The sequence below is a fragment of the Otolemur garnettii genome, unplaced genomic scaffold (assembly GCF_000181295.1).
Source record: "Otolemur garnettii isolate 467f Iridium unplaced genomic scaffold, OtoGar3 scaffold00046, whole genome shotgun sequence".
Lineage (NCBI taxonomy): Eukaryota > Metazoa > Chordata > Mammalia > Primates > Galagidae > Otolemur > Otolemur garnettii.
Window position 1 is genome coordinate 7,061,195 of NW_003852441.1, and position 18,287 is coordinate 7,079,481.

Consider the following 18,287-nt stretch of genomic DNA (forward strand, 5'->3'; position numbering starts at 1 on the left):
AAAAAAAAAAAAAAAAAAAAAGTTTCTATGTCAAAATCTTTCATAAAACAAAATTTTTGTTTTTGTAAGGAGGTACATGTATATACTTGCTTTAGAAACAACTGGTTCAATCATAGGTAGGTATTTCTGAATCATAAATATTCCTTATATGCAAACAGCTGCATCAGCTGGAAGCTTTAGGTCTTGGGCAATCCTTGCAACCAATCACCAGACCTAAAAGATGTTCAAGATCCATTTCTCTCCTGACTAAAGAAGAAAGAATCCCTTCCTTTGCTGGTTGGCTTCATGATGATGAAAGACCCCCAAGACATATCTCTTATATTTGACAAGAAACCAGATGGTGTCTTCTGGAGAGGTAAGCTATTAGCCTTCAACTCTATATACAGAGAATTCATTAGGCCTGGCAAGGTGACACATCAGGTACATCTAACAAGGGTATATGATTCTCATCACAGGAAGAGAATCCCAGAATTACATAAACAATGCCAAAGAACAAATAGAGATTATTTAGTAAGCCACAAAAAACTCACTGTTCTGAAACTGTGTATCTCTGGGCTGGGTCTTGGGTACCATAAACAGAAAATGGAAGGAAAAGTCTGGGCAGCCCATCTAATAGGACAGGCCCCATGTAGATGTGGAATAGTCATATCCAATGCAGAAGTAGCTACAGAGGCCTTTTAGAAGGGATTGGGTCATGAAGGGAGAGCCTTCATGAATGGCATTAGTGTCCTTACAAAAAAGACCTGGGCAGCTTCCTTGCCCCTCATACCAGGTGAGGCAGTAAGGAGACAGACAGCCATCTAAGAAGCAGGAAGTGGCCCTCAGCAGATGGAACACGTTGGCACCCTCACCTTGGACTCTCCAACCTCCATAACTATGAGAGATGAATTTCTGTGCTTGTTAAGGTACCCAGTTTATAGTATTGTTTTAGATCAACTGGAAATAAGACAGTTAATTTTTACATGAAACCAAAATTTCAATACATTCTATGGGTAAGAAAGAAGAGTTTGCTTGTTGCAAAACAAGCAGATTTCTTACTATTCTTTCTCAATGTTGTTCTAAGGTAAAACTTTCACTTAGAACCATCACCTAGGTAGTTCTTCTATCCTTCAACTGCTGACGTACTTTTAGCTCACTGGCTTGTAACTTTTCTATTCAGTGACTAGATTTCAAGTAGGAACTATTTTCCACATAGAGATATGCATACCTAATAGGTAGGCTGCACGCAGTACTGCTGGACATATCATTCCTTCCCAAAGGTGAGAGGAACTTGTCTTTATCACTGAGCTGCCTGCAGGTGCCTGTTCCCATTCCTGGTCTTGTTGCTGAGTCCTATTCTCTATGGCCAAGATATCTAACTACAACACCAAAGACCCTTAGATACTTCAGAAAACCTTCAGGGAAAGAATCAACTCTGATTTGACTTTTAAGCTAAATATTAACTTTTTCTTTTAATACTTAAAAGCTATAGTCCCCATGATTATAGTCAGGGCAAGCAAAAAGGTAAATAAACAAAATCTAAAATTACAAAAAACATAGTTCTTATTAGAGATGGAAGTCTAATTAAATTCTCTTCAGTTCTAGACTTCTTATTACACAACTATGCAAAGTTGAACCAACATAAACATACCAATGTGATCCCCAAACTCCAGACATCAGAGCGGACATCATATCCTTGTCGTGATGCACTTGGGTCTATTCTTTCAGGCTGGAACACAAAAAGAAGTGACAGTTATTAATTATGCTTGACCTTAAGGAATAGGCAAATGGAAGCAACAGCTGGGCACGTTGCCAAAATGCCAGCACACTGCTAGAGGAATCCACGTTTAGGGTCAAATAGGAAGTAAAAGGAAGCCATGATATACAAAAAATAAACAACAATGAAGGTTATAACAGCTACACCATAAATAAAACACAGTTACCCTTCTCATTTTTTCTTCAAGGACTTACAGGCATTTACAAAGCAAGAATATACTTAAAAACTCAGCAGTGTCACAATATACACAGGTCAAGGGATAAATAAACTGTAGTACACTAATATAATGCAAAACTTCTTAGCAATAAAAAAGAATAACTACTAATACATACAATAGCACAAGTATATCTTCAAAATACGCTGAAAGAAGGCAGACACAAATAAGTTCATACTAATGTAAGGTTATATTTACATGAAACTCTAGGAAAAGCAAAACTGATACTAACAGAAAATAGGATCAATGGCGGGGGGGGTGGGTAAGAGTAAAAAATATTGGGGAATAGTTACAAGGTATCCGTTTCAGGTGATAAGAATGTCCTATATCTTCACTGGTTGTGATTACATTTGTCAACACCCAAAGTGTATGCTATCATTTGTGGTTATGGTGGTAATATCATTCTGAAACTGTTACTATGTTTATGTCACTAAAACTTGGAATTACTAGCATATGTGTGTGTTAGGAAAACTCATCCAAACTTGGAAATAGGGCAAATAATTATAATACTAATTCTATTTCCTTCTAATATCGTAGGGGGGGGGCATTATCTAACCTAGCCTGTTTAAATATACTTTTGTTTCACTTGATTATTTAGTATTCATTAGGGCCAGATACTTATGCTAACATGGTAATTTTGAAGACTTATGTCTGGTCGTGATGGAAGTGATTCATGTCCAATAATCTTAAATGTTATTGTTTTACTGACCTGGAGATAATTAGCAGTTTTACCCAATGGATAGATATTTAACCTGGCCATCTCATTCCAACTTTCTTTCTGCAGTGACCATAAATACTGACGTATCCAAGTACTCTTTATCATCCTGATGATTCAGTTTTATTTATATATGCAGTATGTTTAACATTTTGAAAATTACTCTTTGAAGAGTATGGATTTAAGACTGATGTATTTTAAGTACAAATATATTTTAAGGCCTGAAAATCAAAATGGTTTTTAAAGTATAACAGGAAAATACTTAGTATTTCATAAAGTATGAAACATTAGTACTTCATAAAGTATGAAACATTAACAAAAACAGGAAAAAAAGGAAAATAATTTCTTATTAAAATTATGTATATAGTTTACTATAAATATACAACTCAAGTTAGTTATGAAATATGTAAAATAAAGCTATAGAATAAAAAAAATTTACAATCACATGTTAACAAATTTTGAAATCATCATCAAAAAACGTAAGCAATAAAACAGGTGTTTTCTAATATTTCATTTTCTTAATTGATTATATAATTATGCCACAAAGAAAATCCTAGCATATTCCAAAAGGCAAACTGTGCAGGCTAAAATGCTCTGAAAGCAACTAATAACCCAAAAGATTCACAAAAAATCAAATCATATTACAAGCAGTTATGTTATATAAAAACTACCCCAAACTCCATATACTAAAACTACAAACCTGATTCAACTGTGGTTTCTGTGAGTGAGGATTTAGAGCATTTTAGCTGGACGGTTCTGACTCAGGGTCTCTTATGAGACTGCAGCCTTACTGGGGCTGGAGGATTTGTCACCATGCTCTGTAACAAAGTTACTGGCAGGAAACCTCAGTTCCTCACCACAGACATCTCTTCATAAAGCTGCTTGATTAGGGTGACCAGATTTTAATATTTGTAAAGCAGGACATGGCCAGGGGGCAGGGCTGAGGCGGCAGGGCAGGGCCTGACAACAATGCAAACTTTGATAAGCAGTTCTCGATAATCACTTCTCAACAACTATTTGTAATTATTATAGTTTAACATTATAAAATTAACAAAAATAATATAAAACTCATATTCTGGCAAAATAGCCACATGGCAGCCGAAAACCGTATATTCCCTTCCTGTTCTCCCACTGGTTCATGCATTCTTTCCAAAAATTGGAACTTTTTTAAAACTCTGCAGGACGTGGGACAAATTGTTCAAAAGCGGGACGTCTGGTCATCCTATGCTTGATTGAGTGTCTTCAAAACATGGTAGCTGGCTCCCCACAGTCAACTATCCCAGGAGCAAGAAAGCAGCCTGACTTGCTCTCAGAAGAGACACGCTATCTTTTCTGCCACCCAAGAGTCATCACACACAAGTCATTAGAAACCAATTGCTGGGTGGTGCCTGTGGCTCAGTGAGTAGAATGCTGGGCCCATATTCCAAGAGTGGCCAGTTCGAACCCAGCCCCCGCCAAAGTGCAATAAAAAAATAGCCAGGCATTGTGGCAGGCACCTGTAGTCCCAGCTACTTGGGAGGCTGAGGCAAGAGAATCGCCTAAGCCCCAAAGCTGGAGGTTGCTGTGAGCTGTGATGCTACAGCACTCTACCATGGATGACAAAGTGAGACTCTGTCTCAAAAAAAAAAAAAGAAAGAAAAGAAACCAATCACTAAGTTCAGTCCACATGTACTGAAGTCTCTACCCTTCAAAGGGAAGTGTATCAAAGTGTGTAAAAATTTTTAAACTATCACGTTTGGATATTAAAAAACACTCTAGTAAATAGCTCATACATTTAACATCTAAAACTAATGAAAACATGGGTATATATATTCACACATGCACACATATCCACACCCACGCCAATGCTAAGGAAGAAGTAAAACTTCAGAGAAGAATCATCTACCCTTTCCCAAAGACTCCTGGCTAAGATGAATTTCAACCTCATAGAACATAAAACCATGCTATCCCAACTGTTCTGAAGTCTGAAAAAATTTTTGAACTCAAGAAAGCCACTGAAAAAGACAGGTACCCGGCCTATAGACATCTGAAAAAATGCTCACCATCCTTAATCATCAGAGAAATGCTAATCAAAACTACTCTGAGATATCATCTAACTCCAGTAAGATTAGCCCACATCACAAAATCCCAAAACCAGAGATGCTGGTGTGGATGTGGAGAAAAGGGAACACTTCTACACTGCTGGTGGGAATGCAAACTAGTAAGTATCTTTTGGAAAGATGTTTGGAGAACATTTAGAGAACTAAAAATACACCTGCCATTCAATCCTACAATTTCTCTACTAGGTATATATCCAGAGGACCAAAAATCACATTCTAACAAAGATATTTGTATTAGAATGTTTATTGCAGCCCAATTCATAATTGCTAAGTCATGGGAAAAGCCCAAGTGCCCATCAACCCACAAATGGATCAATAAATTGTGATATATGTACACCATAGAATATGATGCAGCCTTAAAGAAAGATGGAAACTTTACCTCCTTCATGTTTACATGGATGGAGCTGGAAGATATTCTTCTTGGCAAAGTACTTCAAGAATGGAAGGAAAAGTATCCAAATGTACTCAGCCCTACTATGAAACCAATTTATAGCTTTCATATGAAAGTTATAACCCAATTATAACCCAAGAATATGGGGAAAGGGAGGGGAGGGGAGGGAGGATGGGTGGAGGGAGAGTAATTGGTGGGACCACACCTACAGTGCATCTTACAAGGGTAAATGTGAAACTTACTAAATGTAGAATATAAATGTCTTAACACAGTAACTAAGAAAATGCCATGAAGGCTATGTTAACCAGTTTGATGAAAATATTTCAAATTGTAATATAAAACCAGCACATTGTACCCCATGACTGCATTCATATACATGGCTATGATTTAATTTTAAAAAAAGGAAAAATAAATAACTTCACGTAACACAGATACAAAAAAGAAAAAAAGAAAGCCAAAGGTTTGTTTTTCTTCACTATGTGATCAATAATTTTTTGTTGTATGAATAGAACAAAAATGAAAATTTTCCCAATTTAATTTTTAATGCTAGTATAACCCATATAAAAACTTTTGCAAAGTGAACCATAAACCAGTGTCACATATTTTATACATAAATCATAAATGTTAATATATCACATGTAAAAATACATTAAAAACATAAATCATGAGCTATATGGGGATTACTTCTAGAATGCCAGGATAGTTCAACCATAGAAAATATATTATGAGTTATCATACTATTTATTAGCTACACAGAGACAAATATTTCATTATGTACTACTGAATGATAGCAAGAAGGCATCTAATAAAAATCAATAGTGATTCCTGACTTATTTTTATTCTATCTCATACATATACACACATACATTCACCTACTTACACATACAAACACACACTTAGAAATAAACTCTTCAGGAGTAAGAAATATTCAGGAGGCATTTGCTTTCCAGTCAGAAACAACTAGAATCCTACTGCCAGTATTACCCAAGAATCCTACTATCATTCAACATTGATCTAGGAAGTTCTGGCACAGCAACAAAAGTCAACTTGAGAAAAGTGAAAAATTTAAGAGAAAGATCAATAAATATGAAAAAAGTTAAGACAAAAAGTGTTTACAGAATGGTACCTTGAGTACCAGTTGAGTCTTATTTTAGAAAGAGGTACATCAGGAAGTTAACTGATCATAAAATAAACATATAAAATAAGTAGCTTTACTTTTTACTGTTAATTACTAGTCAGGAAAATATCCCATTCCAAACAGCAACAAAAAATTGCCTTAGCACCTAAGAATACTACAATGAACAAAACAAAGAGACTGGTCTCAAAAGGCTCACTATCTACTCAAAAGATACAGCAGTGTCCTTTATCCATGGGGGATAATTTGCATCCAGGAGATGCCTAAAACTGCAGAAAGTACCAAATCTTACATCTATTATGTGTTTTCCAATATATACATAACTATGATAAAGTTTCATTTATAAATCAAGCACAGTAAAATAGTTAACAATAACAAAATAGACCAATTATAACAATACACTAATAAAAGTTATGTGAATGTTGTCCCACTCTCTCTCTCTCTCTCCAAATATCTTAATATTTTTGGATTGCAGTTGACTGTGGGATACCGAAACTGTGGTTATGAAGGTACAACTGTGTGCATGACATAACACAGGTAACAGATCGCAGACCTTACTGAAATGAAAGAGTAGCACATTAAAAATATTCTCTGGGACCAGGCGTGGTAGCTCACACCAGTTATCCCAGCACCTTGGGAGGCCAAGGTAGGAGGATAGCGGAGGCCAGGAAGTTTAACAACAGCCTAGGAAATACAACAAGCCCCCTGTCTCTACAAAAAATATAGAGAAAATTTGCACACCCATAGTCCCAAGCTACTCAAGAAGCTGAGGCAGGAGGATAGCTTGAGCCCACTGGTTCAAGGCTACAGTGAGCAATGATCACATTACTACACTCTAGCCTAGAAGACAGAGTAAGACCCTGTCTCCTTTAAAAGAAAAGAAGAAAAAAAATAGGCGAAAGAGTCAAAAGAAGAAAGGAAAAGACCCTGAGGTGGAAATATTTTCTGCATGTTTTTGGAGCAAGGTCACTATGGTGGCTAGAGCTGAGCCAATGAGGGGAAAACAGAATGACAGCATGTCAGAAAGGTGGCTGAGGCCTGCACTCGAGCCTTACAGACTGATCAGAAGGACTCTCAGATGAGTTTTAAGCAGAAGAGTGACGTGACCTAACTCAGTGCTTTGTAAGGTCTACTTTAGCTGTCGTGCTGGGAATGCAGCACAGCACAGCCAGGGGATGACAAGGTTAGAGACTAAAGCATGGGCAGGTGAGAAACACCAACAGCTGGACCAGTAACACTGTGGTTTTACAATCAAGGGACGGCATTTGCTAACAGAGCAGGTGTAGAGCACAGAAAATAGAAAGGAATGAAGATGACTCTAGTCTGTGTCCTGAAAAAGTAGAAGGAGCTGCTACTTACTGAAATACAGAAGGACTGAGGAGGAGGTGGCAGCTCACAGATTGTTGTGAGAAACAAACAGGGGATGGGAGCTCAGAGTTCTTTTTTTTATTTTTTTGAGACAGAGCCTCAAGCTGCTGCTCTGGGTAGAGTGCCATGGCATCACAGCTCACAGCAACCTCCAACTCCTGGGCTCAAGTGAGTCTCCTGCCTCTGCCTCCCAAGTAGCTGGGACCACAGGTGCCCTCCACAACACCCGGCTATTTTTTAGTTGCAGCCATCATTGTTGTTTGGTGGGCCTGGGCTGGATTCGAACCTGCCACCTTAGGTGTATGTGGCTGGCGCCTTAGCCGCTTGAGCCACAGGCCCCGAGCTGGAGCTCAGAGTTCTGTACTAGACATGCTCGTTTGCAATTTCTAAGAGTCTACAGGGAGGACACAAAGCAGGACCTAGTTATATGATTTAGGAGTTTGGAGGAGAGGTATAGGGAAGAAAGAAGCAGAAAGTATCAGCATTCATCATTTTCCTGAGAAATGGCTGGTACAGCTGTGAACACAAGAGACAAAGAATATTAAAATCCTTTAGATTAGATGGACTTAAACATAAGAAATTTCTGGACACTTAAGAGAAGAAAAGAACTTGAATACTCAGCCCTAGGGGCTCACTAATATACAGAGATCAGGAAGATGAGGAGGAACCAGAGAATCAGGAGAACAGGACCAGCTGGCTAAAAGGGCAATGTCCTGGAAACCCATTGATGGAAGTCTTTCAGGAATAAATATAGTATTTCAAACATTACAGGCAGACTAAGGAAGATGATGAATCAGAATTGACCACTGGCTTTGGCAACATAAAAGATAACGTTCACTTTGACATTAATAGTTTAAATGGAGTGATAGCAATAAAAGAACCCATTAGAATGTGTCCAAGAAAATAAAAGCACAGATAGCAAGTGTACACTGATATTTAGAGCTGACAACAAATTTGACTGTCACATTTAAGACATGTTTATGGCCTATGTGAAGGAAAATATAACAAGAAGTACTAATACAGCATGAATGAATGAGGCTGTGAAGACTCGCTATTATAAAACAGTAATAATGAAATTAATTTACTAATTTAATGAAATTCCAACCACATTCTTTTCATAATGATACTAATATTCATTGCAAAAATACATAAGGATAACAGCAACAAGGTTCAGAAACAGTCCCAAATCTAAGAATTTAGTATGAGTATGTTAACTCTAAACAAGAGCAGATATATTTTTTTTTAATTTAACCATCTGAAGGGGGAAAATGCATATACTCTTTCCTTTGATAATACACCAATCGTGATAGCAGCAGGATTTAAAAAGTAAAACATAAATAACAAATGCCCAAACTTTAATGCTAAAATAGAATTCTACAATTATTTCTAATCTCTTTTTTATAAGACAGTCTTTTTTTCTTTTTAATTTTGGATTAATATGAGAGTATATACAATTAGGCTACGCTGTTTGCATTTGTAAGGGAGCCAGAGTCTTGCTCTTTCACCCAGACTAGGGTTCCATGGTTTCAGCCTAGCTGACAGCAACCTCAAACCGAGGCGAAGCTCAAGCAGTCCTCTTCCCTTAGTCACCGGAAAAGCTAGGACAGGCACCACCACAGACAGGCACCACCACAACCAGCTATTTTTTTTTTCTTTTCTATTTGTACTAGAAATAGCATCTCCTTTGTTCAGGCTGGTCTTGAACAACTAATCTCAAGCAATCCTCCCACTTCAGTCTCCCAGAATGCTAGGATTACAGGCATGAGCAACCATGCCTGGCCATCTAATCTTGATGAAAAGAAGATTCTTCAAGACAAAACAGCAGCCAGACACCTCAAAGTTAAGAAATAACAAGCTCACCGTAATAAAATTCTCTACAATTCAACAAAAAAAAGATAAATAATAACCAATCTCTGATAAAGCATATATAAATAAGTGTTTTAAATGCTCATTATATTCCATATCAATACAAAAGATGAACATTCCAATTCAGAAAAAGGGCCAATGATAATACATAAAAGTGGCTAAATATAAGAAAAAGTACAAAAGTATCTAACCTTATCAATAATTTAAAAATATATAGCAGGGCAGCACCTGTGGCTCAAAGGAGTAGGGCACTGGCCCCATATGCTGGAGGTGGTGGGTTCAAACCCAGCCCTGGCCAAAAAATATATATATGTATATGTGTGTGTGTGTGTGTGTGTGTATTATGAAAACCCCACTAAATTTAAAGGAGATTCTATCCTGGCCTATCAATCTGACAGAGATTCAAACATACTATAATATTCTGATAAAGACTGAGAACTGTTTAGAAAACAAGCCCTTCTGTTGATACTTTTCCCAAAAGTACAAAAACATGTGAATCTTTTGTAGCCAGGAAAAGACATAATATTAAGGTTGTATGAAGGTATAACTTCAAAAATGTTTTTGGAAATATTTAGTACTAGAAAACTTAAGCAGGCAAAAATATTAAGTTAAATAACTTTTAATGGCTAAGTACACTATATATAAAAATATTCTCAAAATATATCCAAAGCAAATGAAAAACACTGTAGTAAGATTACATTTGCATAGTAACGAAACAAAATATATATCCACCAAAAATACAATCTTTCTCCCTTTACAAATATATTGCACATAATTTATATTCTCCATTTTATCACTCTTCATTCTTAATATTTTTAATAGGGCATAGTTTTTCAATAAAAAGATATTTATAAAACTATCAATATTAGAGTTCTTCATATGTAATTGTTTTATTTAACATTTTCACAAACAGGAATAAAAGTCACCAAGAAGTGAAAATGTCAAGCCACCAGGAGATAAGATTACTCAAAGCTAACCTCTACAATCATACTGTATATTCATCATCCAGGCAGGGTGTCAGACAGGCCTGGAAACTTACCCTGAATGTTCTAATATGCTTTACAAGCTAATAAATGTAAGTTATCTTTAAGAAATTTGAAATGAACATAGAAAAGCCCTCCTTAGAAAACCATCATCTATTTATGAGGGGCAGTTATCTCACATAGTAAATAATTCAACTTGTTTCTCACAGAAATAACCAATTCAACTGCTAGAGAGAGAAAGAGTACTGGTTAACTCAACTTCAAATTCACATTTCCAAAGATAACAGCAATGCTGCCAACAGCAGCTAAATGCTCACTTAACTTTATTTTTGTTAAGTCAAAATTCTCAAAGACTTTACAGCTCTAACAGTCTCAGTGGGGACTCAGAGCTGGCTTTCAGATTTCTTTTTAAAAACAACTTTATAAAGATATAATCCACATACCATACAATTCACTCACTTAAAGTATATAATTCAAATTCAGAAGAAAAAAAAAAAGAAAGTATATAATTCAATGTCTTTTAGATCATTCATACACATGTGTAACCATGTCCAAAGCCAATTTTAGAACTACTTTCACCATCTTAAAAGAAACCCTGGAGAAAAAAAAAAAAAGAAAGAAAGAAAAGAAAAAGAAACCCTGCAACTGTTTACAATCAACACCTCATACTACTTATTCTATCCTACTTTCTGACTCTATAAATTTCCCTATCCTGGATGTCTATATGAATGGAATCATACATGGTCTTTTGTGAATGTCTTCTTCCATCTAGCATAATTTCTTCATTGTCTACTCACACTGTAACATTAATCAGTACTTCATCAGTTTTTGTAACTGAATAGTATCCCATTGCATGAAGACAACAATTTGTTTACTCCACTGATGGACATTTTGGGTTGTTTCTATCTTTCGGATATTACAGATGTGCTATAAACTTTACGTATGTTTTTTGTGTAAATATGTATTTTCATGTCTCCTGAGTATATCCTGGACATATAATTGCTGAATCTATTGTAACTCTATGTTCAAATGCTTGAGGAACTACCAGACTCATTTCCAAAGTGGCTGCACCATTTATATGCCTACTGAAAAGCAGGTGAGGGTTCTAATTTCTCTACATCTTCAAGAACATTTGTTATTATCTGACTTGTTGGTGCTAGCCATACTGCAGTATATGAAGTGGCATCTCATTGAGGTTTTAAGCCTTTAATTTTTAAACCAATAAAAAACTGGAACTGATGATCAAATGTTGTAAAAACAATTATGGTAGAGTCTTGTCCGACTATACCAAAGAATTTTTTTTTTTAAATGAAAAGCCTAGTTTAGACAGTCCCATGGTGTTGTAGCAGCCTTGTTGAATGAACCATTTTACACAGAAAAATTCTTCTAGTTACTAACAGGCATGCCACAAAGTAATGGGGTTTCTACTAACAAATATTCAGGAAAATCTGAATTTAAGAAAGCTATTTTGGCAGTGGCTCGCACCTGTCATCCTAGCACTCTGGGAGGACAACACCAGAAGATTCCTTGAGATAAGGAATTCAAGACTAGCCTGAGCAAGAGCAAGACCCCATCTCTATAAAAAACAAACAAACGAAAGAACAATTAGCCAGGCATGATAGCATGCACACATAGTCTTTGCTACTTGGGACTCTAAGACAAAGGATCAGAAGTTTCAGGTGGAACTGAGCATCATGTCACTGCACTTCTAGTCAGGGCACCAGAGCGAGTCTGATGTCTCAAAAACAAAAGATGTTTCTTTATTGTGGTGTTCCTCAGTACTTTTAACTTACATGCTAATATGTACTGTGTTTCTATAAAACTTAAAATATCATACAATTATTCCCAAAATTATTTCATTCAGAAATAAAACTTTGAGAAGGCCACTTCATACACTGTCTCCCAGGCCTTTGAATAGGATTAGAGTAAAGCTGCCTTGTTTGTCTACATTAAAAATGCAGAATCAGAGAAAACGGGAGAGTAAATAAGCTTCAAGGGACAGTGCTTTCAGAAAAACATTCAAAAATAAAGTTAAAAAAAAAGTCAGAATCAATTTTGTCAGAATTCTGATAAAAATCAAAGGTTTACACCAGGGGTCCTCAAACTTTTTAAACAGAGGGCCAGTTCACTGTCCCTCAGACTGTTGCAGGGCCAGACTGCAGGCCCCAGGATAAGCCGGCTGCTAAGCAGGACAGGCAGTGGCAGCAAAAACATCCGACGAGCCAGATAAATGTCCTAGGTGGGCCGTAGTTTGAGGACACCTGCCACCCACCAAGTAAGTGCTGAATTAAGAAAAAGGCAACTTAAAAATTTTAAGAGTATTTATTAATTCAAAAGGGATTTACTGACCCCTTGCTGTATGCTAGGTGGGGGAGACATTAACATTCCACATGAAGCATGATCTATATGTTCTTGCCTTTTCCAAACAATAGCCATAGGTCATGGAGACAACACAGCTTAGACACTAACCACAGAAATAAATGGCCATTTAATCTCTTTACCCAGAAGTCTGTTCACTAAGAAGGCTCTTGATATCTGCCCACACCCAGTCAGGACATATTCACTGAGGACTTAAGTGACAAGTAACAGAAGCTGATCCTGCTACCTTACAGTGAGAAGGAAAAAAAGGTATTTACTAAAAAGATACAAAGGAGCCTAGGGAAATACTAGATCCCAGGAGAGATAGAAAACCAGGAAAATTTGGGCAACCTAGAAAGAGGAAAGTGAATAGTCACTTAAGCAAGATTAAAAAAAAATTTCTCAGATAACCACTTGAAATGTGCTTGATTCTTTATGCAGAAAATTTATGCTTCAAAACTGAAGACAAGACAATCTCAGTTGAACAAAAGTAAGAATGTATAAAAAGATATTAGACAGCACCTTGAAGGCACGTGAAGAAATAAAGAACTCTGGTAAAAGTAACCACATGTGTAAATGTAAAAGCCATTGTGATTGTATTTTTGGTTTATAACTCTTCTTTTTGCTTCTCATATGATTTAAAAGACAAATACATAAAATAACTATAAGTCTATATTACTGGATATATATGTACACACCTAAGATTTGTGAAGACAACAAAAACATGAGGAGTGAAACTGAATATAAGCTTTTGTTTTGTATGCTTGTGAAAACAAGTTGATATTCACACTGAATTGTTATAAATTTAAGATGCTAATTATATTGAACATGGTAGTCATTAAGAAAATATCTTAAAAATATACAGAAGAGGTGGGCTGTGAGTGGTAGCTCATACCTATAATCCTAGCAGTCTGGGAGGCCGAGGCAGAAGGATCAGGTGGACTTAGATTTGGAGACCCTGGACTCAGGTGTTAGAGACCAGCCTGAGCAAGAATGAGACCCTGTCTCTGCTAAGAATAGAAAAGTTAGCCAGGTATGGTGACTGGTGCCCATAGTCCCAGCTACTCGGAAGGCTGAAGCAGGACTGCTTAAGTGCAGGAGGTTTTGAGGTTGCAGGGAGCTACAAGGATGCACAGTACTCCGCTCAGGGCAACAGAGCAAGGCTTTGCCTCAAAACCTACAAACAAAAATATCTCTCACAAAAACAGAAAAGGAACAAAAAGGAAATCAAAAAAGTACACTACCAAAAAAAAAAAAAAATCAAACAACAAGACAAAAAGGCAATAATGGAGGAAAAGAGGAATAAAAAAAATATGAGATACATAGAAGTCAAAAAACAAAGCAGCATTACTGTAAATGTAGACTAGTTAAATCCCTAGTCAAAAGTCAGAGATGAGTAAAATAGAAAAACATGATCCTACCATGTGCTGTCTGTAAGAGACTCGTTTTAGATCCAAAAGCACAAATATGTTAAAAGTAAAAGGGTAAAAAAAGGTACGTGACCCAAGAGCAACCAAAAGTGAGCCACAGGAGTTATATGAGACAAGATAGCTTTTAAGTCAACTACTGTTACGAGAGATGAAAGAGCATTAGGTGTTGATAAAAGGGTCAACTCACACAGAAGATGTAATAGCTATAAACACATACACATGAAAAGACAGAGCTATAAAAATACACGAACAAATGAAAAGAGAAGAATACAATTTCACAGTGACAGCTGGAGGTTTAAATGCCCCACTTTGAATAATGGATAGAACATCTAGACAGAAGGACGAGAGGAAAGAGAGGACTTGAACAACACTATAAACCAGCTGGACCTAACAGGAGAGAACACTCCTCCCAACAACAGCAGAATACACGTTTTTCTCAAGTGCACATAGATACTACCCAGGAAGTTAGTCCAGAAAAAAACAGAATTGCCTCACAGAAATAAAGAAAGAATTTTTATACAGCTATGTAATGAGTGTGTTAAGCTGAGTGTTATTATAAAAGAGTCAAAAAGTTCAAAATAATTAAAAAGTTAGAATCAAGATGGCGGCCGAGTAGCAACTTCTGTGTAACCAGGTGCAGTGAGAGTGGGGAGATAAGACTCCAGGCATCTCTGGCCAGTGGGTTTTGCCCAGCAACTATCCTCTGGAAGGACTATCCAGGAAGTCAGTGAGAGAATTCTGGACCCCACAAGGAGGATGTAAGTGGTGGAAAACCAGCGAATAGTGGGTGCGCATTTGTTCAGTTGGAGGCTGCCTACAGCTGTACCTATACCAACAGCAAGACTGCAAGTGGGAAGAGACTTTCCTGGGGGCAGTTTTGGTTTTTCTGGACTTGGGCACTCAATTGAACTGCTTTGGGAGACCTTGGGCCCATGTGCAGATGACTTTGGGCACTGTCTGGGGTCCCAGACTGAGCCGCTGAGCCAGCAAGGAGCTAATGCCCTTCAGCTGTGGGCTGCCCTCACAGCAATTGTAGGGGAGCTACCCCTGTGTGTTGTAGTGCAGGGATAAGCCAGGAGATCTTGGGTGAGTTATCTAGTGACTGAGGTGCCCAAAGGCCAGGACTGAGATGCCGGGGAAGTTCAGAGATCCAAGTGTTTGGCAGATTAACAGCCTTGGCCTCAGGGGCATTGAGGGAAACTGGATTTGGCTCACTGGATAAGAAGGCAGCCACACCAGGATAGATCCCAGGGAGAAGTGCTTTCCTTGGAAAGTTTCTCTTTGGCCAATGTTCATGGTCTGGAGTGTCTTTTAAGTGGGCTGAGGAGACATTTGGTCTCCTAAGCCTGCGGGGGTCTGTGAAATCAGCTGAGGCCTCTAGTCTCCATCTTGTACAGCTGTATCAACATTGGGATTAACTTCTCATCCCTCAGAAGATCACCTGTTGCCAAGACAATATTTACCAAGATATATATACTGTTTGGTTTTTTGGTTTTGGAGGTTTTCTTTTTTTGGTTTTTTTATTTCAATTTTTTTTTCATTATTCTAGTTTAAATACAATCTTCTATTTTTGCCTTCTTTAATAATTAGAATTTCATTTTTGCCAGTTTTTCTGCCCCTATTATTTGGGGTTTTTTTACCCCCAATTTTACCTTATTAGGGTTTTTGCTTGTTTGTTATGGTTTGCTCTATAGTATTTTTGTCTTTCTTCTCTACCTGGTGGAGGTGGGTACTGTGTCTGAGCCAGCTGGCAAAGAGTTGTTGACTTTAAGGGAAAATCGGAACCCCCAGAGGTTGAGGGTCTTTAAGGGTGGGTCATAGTACCCTATATACACCTATATTACTCCTGTTACTTTCTTTTGGCGCCTTTCTTCTTTTTGTCAATACTTCCTTTTACTCACCCCCTCTTCTTTCTCTCTCTTTCTCTCTCTCTCTCTTTTTAAATCTTTTTTTCCTTCTTGCTCCTCAAACTTCTCATCCTTCTGGTGTTGCACCAAAAGGACTCATTAAACCTTTACACCTGCAGCATAGTAACTTAGAGCAAGAAGAAGTGAAAGGAAAATTAGGGTAAGGAAACAGATATAAGAAAGCACTCATGAAGAAGAATTAGCAGAAAAATCCTGGCAACATGAAATGCCAGTCCAAAGTAACCCCTTCTAGGGATCGCAAGGTAGCTACAGCAGAGGATTCCTCCTATAAAGAAATGTTAGAAATGACAGAAGGGGAATTTAGAATACATATGATGAAAATAATGAAGGAAATAGCTAAGAAAGTGGAAAACAATCAAAAAACAATGAGAGAAATTGCAAGAAAGTGGATAATAACTGAAAGGAAATTCAAAAACAGAATCAAATAAGAGATGAACGATACAAAGAATACAGAAAGGATATAGCAGAGCTGAAGGAACTGAAGCAGTCAATTAGGGAACTCAAAGATGTAATTGAAAGTATTAACAACAGATTAGACCATGCTGCAGTAAGAATCTCAGAGGTAGAGTTTAAAACTCTAGAGATAACCCAGATAGTTAAAGTGGCTGAAAAGAAGAGAGAGAAAGCAGAACGTTCACTGATAGACTTGTGGGACTCTGAAGCATTCAAACATACGAGTTATAGGTATCCCAGAAGGGGAAGAAGGATGCCCCAGAGGAATGGAAGCCATTCTAGAGAATATTATTAATGACAGTTTCCCAAATGTCACTCAGGACTATCAGTCCCCTGGTCGCCTCAACTCAAACAGACCTTCTCCAAGGCACATTGTGATGAATTTATCTAAAGTCAAGACAAAAGAAAAGATTTTGCAGGCTGCCAGGAATAAATGCCAACTGAACTACAGGGGCAAACCTATCAGGATGATCACTGACTTCAATAATGAAACTTTTCACACTAGAAGATAAAGGTCACCTATCTTTAACCTACTAAAACAGAACAATTTCCAGCCCAGAATTCTATATCACGCTAAGCTAAGCTTTAAAATTGACAGAGAAATCAAATCTTTTATTGATATGCAAACACTGAGGAACTTTGCCACAAGACCAGCTTTATAGGAAATATTTCAATCTATCCTACACACTGACCATCACAATGGACCTTCAGCAAAGTAAACACCCAGAAATTAAAGGACAGAAGACAAAACTAAGCAATGGACTTTCACAAAATATGATGAAGAGAACACAAACACACCTGTCAATTATCTCAATAAATGTCAACAGCTTGAATTCCCCACGGAAGAGGCATAAATTGGCTGATTGGATTAAAAAACACAAGCCGTCTATTTGCTGTCCGCGGGAAACACACCTCACATCGAAAGACAAATTAAAACTCAGAGTTAAGGGTTGGAAATCAATCTTTCAGGCAAACGGAAGTCAGAATAAAAGAGGGGTTGCAATCTTATTTTCAGATACATGTGGATTTAAAGCAACTAAAGTTACAAAAGACAATGATGGTCACTTCATATTGGTCAAGGGAAAAATACAAAAAGAAGACATTTCAATTCTAAATATTTATGCATCCAATTTAAATGCTCCTAGATTCTTGAAACAGACCTTGCTTAGTCTGAACAATGTGACATCCTATAACGCCATAATAACAGGGGATTTTAACATCCCTCTCTCAGAGCTGGACAGATCCTCCAAACAGAAATTAAACCAAGATATTAGAGATTTAAATAAGACCCTAGAACAACTGTGCTTGATAGACATATATAGAACACTCCATCCCAAAGATAAAGAATATACATTCTTCTCATCGTCCCATGGAACATTCTCCAAAATTATCATATCCTAGGACACAAAGCAAACCTCAACAGAGTCAAAAGAATTGAAATTCTACCTTGCATCTTTTCAGACCACAAGGCACTAAAAGTGGAACTCAACTCCACCAATAATGCTCAACCTCACACAAAAGCATGGAAGTTAAACAACCTTATGCTGAATGACAGTCAGGTGCAGGAAGAAATTAAAAAGGAAATCATTAA

At 37.2% G+C, this 18,287-nt stretch overlaps 1 protein-coding gene across 4 annotated transcripts in view; it reads right to left on the reverse strand.

Moving 5' to 3' along the window:
* Positions 1-18,287, reverse strand: part of MAP2K4 (mitogen-activated protein kinase kinase 4) — a 153,229-nt gene that overhangs the window by 14,860 nt on the left and 120,082 nt on the right. For all 4 annotated transcript variants that reach the window (XM_023514067.1, XM_023514069.1, XM_003791083.3 and 1 more), the window contains one exon: positions 1,631-1,708. In XM_023514067.1, the coding sequence (XP_023369835.1) occupies positions 1,631-1,708 (78 nt within the window). The remainder of the gene's footprint in view (positions 1-1,630; positions 1,709-18,287) is intronic.